The sequence below is a fragment of the Rissa tridactyla genome, chromosome 13 (assembly GCF_028500815.1).
Source record: "Rissa tridactyla isolate bRisTri1 chromosome 13, bRisTri1.patW.cur.20221130, whole genome shotgun sequence".
Taxonomy (NCBI): Eukaryota; Metazoa; Chordata; class Aves; order Charadriiformes; family Laridae; genus Rissa; species Rissa tridactyla.
The window spans coordinates 15,410,860-15,416,974 of NC_071478.1; the positions used below are offsets into that span (position 1 = coordinate 15,410,860).

General features: G+C 64.2%; 1 protein-coding gene across 1 annotated transcript in view; it reads right to left on the bottom strand.

The window, feature by feature from the left end:
• Window positions 1-5,871: 5,871 nt before the first annotated feature.
• Window positions 5,872-6,115, bottom strand: part of LIF (LIF interleukin 6 family cytokine) — a 7,365-nt gene continuing 7,121 nt past the window's right edge. The window contains exon 4 of the mRNA XM_054219797.1: window positions 5,872-6,108. Within this exon, the coding sequence (XP_054075772.1) occupies window positions 5,872-6,108 (237 nt within the window). The remainder of the gene's footprint in view (window positions 6,109-6,115) is intronic.

A 6,115-nucleotide genomic window follows, 5' to 3' on the forward strand; every position in this document is an offset into this window, starting at 1 on the left:
GGCGATAGCTGTGCTGAGATAACCCCCACCATCAGATACCTGGGTCTGGCCCCTGTGCATCACTCCTGGTGAAAGACAAGGCAGCGCGTCTCATCCTCGACGGAGGGTGATGGAGAGGGGTCCCCTCAGCCCTGTGCAAGGTGTAGGAGGGTTCCCCAGCCAACCCCAAATTGGGGTGCAGCAAGGGGACCCCCCCCTGCCTCCAGCAGCTCTGCCGGGGCTGCGTTTCACCGAGCTCGCTCACCGCGAGACTAAACACTTGCTGAGCAAAGCTGCCGACGAGGGTCTCGAGGGACCGCTGGGGATGTGTCATCCAGCTCCCGAGCCAGCCCTCAGCTCCAGCGGTGTCGCACAGCGAGTGGCTCCGCCGGGGGGGTCCGGATCTGGCCCCCACCCTCCCCCTGGCTCTTGCCGGCCCGTGCCAAATCCCCCGCCAGGCACGGAGGCGACTCCCGGAGCTGGGTCCTGCGACAGAAGTTGCGTTCATCTCGCCTCCAGCCCATTGTCTTGTTTATTTGTTACGGTTGGTCTCCAATTAAGAGTTTGAGCCGTTCGGGGCAAGGGCTGTTTCTTCCCATGCGAACGTGCGGTTCCCGCGCCGCCGAGCTGTGATGTGGTCGGGGACCCGCAGGAGCATCTGCTATTGCAGCAACAGTGCCCGGGGACGAATGCGTTTCAGATGGGCTCGGCTCTTCTTTCCACGCTCGGGCCGGTGGCCAGCCCGAGACGGTGAGGAAGAGCCTCCAGCCGGCCCTTTGGACGCGATGTTCCCCTCCTCGGGGACCTGCTGGGACCCGGCGTGGGGTCAGGGGCCTGCTGGCGAGATCGTTCCTGGCCAAACCTGTCTCCTGAACACCGAGCCTTGGGGGAACCTCCTGGAGGCGGAAGGGGCTCTGCCGCGGGTCTGAGCCCCGCTGGGGCGGACACAGGGGCAGGTGGGATGCTCCAACCGGGATCTTTCAGGGAATGGCCAGATCACCATCCGCGGCTTTCCCGGGGGTCAGCCCCGGTTGGGATGCTCGTGCCGGCTCGCGCCCAAGGGATGCAGCACCGGTCACCCACCGCCCGCCCTGCGGGGGGATGCGCAGCTGACGGTGCCCCGGCACCGCACCTGCAGCCCGCGGAGGGCAAGTCCGGTCCGGCCGGTGGCCCTGGGGCAGCGGCAGGGACCCGTCCGGCCGGGTTGCGCGCGGCGTCAGTTAGCACATGATCCGCGCCGCGGGGCCAAGGTCTGAGGTCAGTTAGTCACACCCAGGCAGCGGCACTGACTTCACCGCGGGCAGGAGCAGCTCCTCACGTACTGCGCTCCCCGAAGGCAGCGCTGACCCGCCGCTCGGGGCCGTGCCGATGGTCAGACCGTTCCGTTATCGGGGCGCAGGCATCGCTCCCATCGCCACGAACGGCTCCCCGGAGCCCCCCCTGGCTCTCGACCCGGCCAAAATAGTTTCTCTGGTCTGGAGGCCGGAGGGGAACAGCTAACGGGGTCCTGCCGATCCCGCCGGGGAAGCCGCAGCGCCGGTTCCCCCCTGGTGCTCACCATCCGGCTCGCGGGGCTGGCCCGCTTTCCCCGAGCGCTGACTGGGTGGGATCGGCCACTGGCTGAGGTCATTGGAAGCCCTTTCCATCTCCCCCGAGTTTGGGACGTCCGCGGAGCGCGGGGCGACGCGTCCTGGCTCGCAGGAGCCGGGGTGATGGCACGAGCCGGGGCCGCCTCCAGCCCCAACCCCGAAACCCCAGGGGAAGGCGAGGGATGTAGGGGGAGGGGGTGGGTTTGGAATTTTAGGGTCTTGTCCACACTTTGGCGGGAGCCACGTTTCCAGGGAAGGAAGAGTTAATCAGCCGCCTGCCGCTAATGAGCCTTAACTGGGAATGACCCGACACCGGGGAGAAGTGAACCCATTGTCCTCGCCTGCGTTTGACTGTCTTCCAGGGAGACTCATGAAACGCAGAGCCCGGGCGTGAGTTCCCAATTTATGTCAGGAGGCTCTGATTTATTCTATTTATTTATTTTTGCCATCTGGTTGAGGAGGGACGTTGAACGCAAGCGTGAGAAATCCAGATGTGCACAGCTCCTCGCCGCTGCGCTCGCTGCGCAGGACCCTGTCCCCAACCCGGCTCCCAGCCCCGCCAAGCTCCACCCGGCCCCCCCGGCCCACTGCCACCCCTCCGGCCCCGGGGACGGCTCGGTGGCACCTCTGGGCACCTGCCGCGTTCCCGGCGGGGATGAGATATGGATATTTACACGCAGACGGGTTCAACCTGGATGTCCAGCCCTGGGCTTCCCGCGTGTGAGACGTTGACCATACGCTGGCCTGGTAGCGACAGCCATGGGGACATCTGGGTGTCCCCAGCTGCAGGGACGCGGTGCCCCTGGCAGCCACCATGGTGCTGGCGTGCACCGCGGGACCTGGCCCCGTTGCATGATGCCCGTCCCAAAATGGATGGTCCCTCCGAGGCTGCGGCCATGCCCTGCCTCGTCCCCGCATTTTGGGGGGAGTTGTATTGGTTTGAGGACATCTTACCTCCCAGGGCGGGCTGGGAACGGGCCCCACAGATGGGCTGTGATCCCAGGCGCCCCCCAGGGCAGTGGCACAGGAGACACCCAGGGTCCTTTCCCTGGTGGCAGGATGGGCTGATGGGCTGATGGAAGAAAGCCACACCGTGGCTCGGGGATCAACTGCGGCATCCAGGGATGGCCCCCGGTGCCTCTGCTATGGGGCGGGGAGGCCAGTGCCATTTTGGGGCTCATCCCCCACCACGAAGGGACGGCCGGCCAGAGCTGGGCACTGCCATCCCTGCCGGCACCGCTGGCATGGTGTGGGGCTGCTGGCAGCACGAGGTTGCCGGCGTCGGTGCCGTTTTGGGGGCAAACCGATACCGTGAAACCTCCTACAGGAGCCGGGGGACACAACCGGGCAGCGCGACCCGGCGAGGCAGAGAAAGAGGGGTTTTGGGGGGGGGACCTTTGAATTTTTGCGATGATTTTTTGGTTGGGGCTCCTCCGAGACACGAGAGATGATCACACAGGATCTTAGCTCATCCGCTTGCTGTCTCATGCCTGGGAGGTTTGGCCGGAGGCCCAAGGGCTCCGGAGGAGGAGGAGGAAAATTTCATCATCCTGCTCCAACGTCTCCTGTATAATCAGCCTCTTGTTAACCGATACGGCCCCATGCGAGACACTCGCGGAGGACCGGGGCGCTGGTGGAGCCTTAGGTGGTCTTGGCCCCGGCGAAGCTTTGCTGAGCCTCTCCCAGGGCTGCCTGGGAAGCGGCTGTGATTTTAACTGGCCCCCCCCCCCGCACACGCTCGCTCGCCTCACTCTGCCTCTTCCCGGCCGGCTTCGGCTTTTCCCCGTACACCCAGGCACCGCCAGCGTTGCCCGAGCGGGGGTTGCCTGCACCACCGTGCTCCCCGCGTCGTGAGGGTCCCCACGCCACGATGCTCCCTGCACCGTGAGGGTCTCCATGCCGCAAAGCTCCTTGCACCGGGATAGTCCCCACAATGTGATGTTCCCTGCACCGGGATGATCCCCGTGCCACGATGCTCCTTGCACCGGGGTGATCCCCACACCATGATGCTCCCTGCACCAAGATGGTCCCTGCACCGGGATGGTCCCATGCCACGATGCTTTCTGCACTGATACATGATCCCCACGCCATGATGCTCTCTGCACCAGGATGGTCCCCACGCCACGATGCTCCCTGCACCGGGATGGTCCTCACAACATGATACTCCCTGCACCGTGAGGGTCCCCACGCCATGATGCTCCCAGCACCGGGATGATCCCCACACCGCGATGCTCCCTGCACCTTGATGGTCCCTGCACCAAGATGATCTCCATGCCATGATGTTCTCTGCACTGGTATGATGCCCACGCCACAATGCTCCCTGCACCGTGAGGGTCCCCACGCCATGATGTTCCCTGCACCAGGGTGGTCCCCACGCCACGGTGCTCCCTGCACCTTGACGGTTCCTGCACCGAGATGGTCCCCATGCCATGATGCTCCCTGCACCGGGATGGTCCCCACACCATGATGCTCCCTGCACCAGGATAGCCCCCATGCCGTGATGCTCCCTGCATCGTGAGGGTCCCCACGTCACGATGCTCCTTGCACCGTGAGGGTCCCTGCACCATGATAGTCCCTGCGCTGTGAGGGTCCCCACGCCACAATGCTCCCTGCACTGGTATATGATCCCCACACCACGATGCTCCCTGCACCGGGATGGTCCCTGCACTGGGATGGTCCCCGCACCAGGATGGTCCCCACACCAGGATGGTCCCCCATGCCTCGATGCTCTCTGCACTGGGATCATCCCCACGCCATGATGCTCCTTGCACCGTGATGCTCCCTGCACCATAACGGTCCCTGCACCGGGTTGGTCCCTGCACCATGATGGTCCCCACGCCACAAAGCTCCCTGCACCAGGATGATCCCCATGCCATGATGCTCCCTGCACTGTGAGGGTCCCCACAACGTGATGCTCCCTGCACCGTGATGGTCCCTGCACTGCGACGCTCCCCCGCGCCCTCCCGGTGCTGTTGAGCAGCCACAGTGTGTCGATTTAAGCGTTCCCCGGGGAAAATGCCTTCACAATCAGCCGTCCCACAGGAGATGGGAAGGGAAGAAGGAGCAAGGGGACAGGGGACGGTGAGCCCCAGCCTGAAGCGACGCTTGGGGGGGGCTTTGGGGCAGCCCCGAGGCGTTTTGGGGCAGAAACAGAAGTGTTTGCGGTGTGAGCGCGAAGGGAACCCAGCAAAGAGGAGCCGAATACATTTCTGTCGGTTTATTTAAAAAAAATTGGGGAAAGAAGTATAAAAAAATAAATATTTAAATAGAATTCTATATATATATATTACCACAAATCTTATTATTAATTATTATTAATTATTATTATTAATAACTTTACTAATAGTCGGGTCAGAGCACTCGGTGCACGTTGGGCTTTGCAACGAGGCAATAAATAGCCCTCGCAGCCCGCTCCGGTGCCAGGAGCGAGCCAGCGCCTCCTGCCACCGCCCTGGGGCCTGTCCCCATGTCCCCGCGTCCCCGCGTCCCCGCGCCGGGGCCGCATCCAGTCATGCGAAGCCCAGCCCTTGGCCGGGCCGCTGGTACATTCAAAGCCTTTCCAGTGGGAAAAGCACTTTTCCGAAGGGGAGGGATGGCCCCTCCGCGCCCCCGCCGTGCCTGCGCCGGGGGACACAGTGCTCCTCGGCGGAGCAGCCGCCAGCTCCGTCTCCAGTGGGTGGTTTTGTCCGAGACGGCGGGACCCCAGCCCCGGCCACCCCGGTACCCCCCTGTTTGACTCCCTGTGGGGGAGCCCAGCCCCAAAATGTGCAGGGGGAGCTTGTCCCTGCGTCCCCATGTTCCCACAAGCCGCAGCATCCCTGGGTCCTCCCTCTCAAAATCCTTTTTCCAGGGGAAGCTGAGGCTTTCGGATGATGCTCGAGGATGTCCATCAGGTTGCTCTCCATGATGGAGGAGACCAGCCATGGGGGACAGAGTCCGGCCCCGCCGCCAGCCCCTCGCAGCACCCGCAGCTCCCGTGGGAGGACGGGGGACGGCCAAGGTGCATCCCGGGACCAGCCCGTGCCCCCAGCATCACCTCGGGGATGTGTCTCCTTGTCCCACCGGATGCCGACCCCGGCTCTGCTCCACCCGGGACTCACCAGGCTGCGACGTTCACCCCCCCACGAGGGGGAAATAAATTACCGGAGGGCTGACGGGGCCAGCGCAGGGTCCAGGGCAATAAATAGGAAGGCAGGAGGTCAGGAGGCAGCAGCGGAGGGACGGCAGGGCTGGCTCGGCCGCCCTCACTGGTGGTTGGCCAGGGTGGGGGTGGGGGGGGGCGCGGAGGAGCCGGGGCGGGCGCTCACGGGGGGCTGAGATGAGGTAGGAGGACGCGGGCCGCCTGGGCGATGACCTGCACGTACTTCCTGAGCACCTGGCAGCCCTGCTGCTTCTTCTTGAAGGTGCTTTTGCCCTTGGAGCTCTCCCCGTAGCTGACGTCCACCTGGAAGATGTTGTAGTTCTTGCAGAGGAGGCAGGTGAGGTTGGAGATGAGGCCCCGGGTGGTCTTGGTGGTGTTGTGGAGCCGGTCGAGGAGCTCCTTGGCC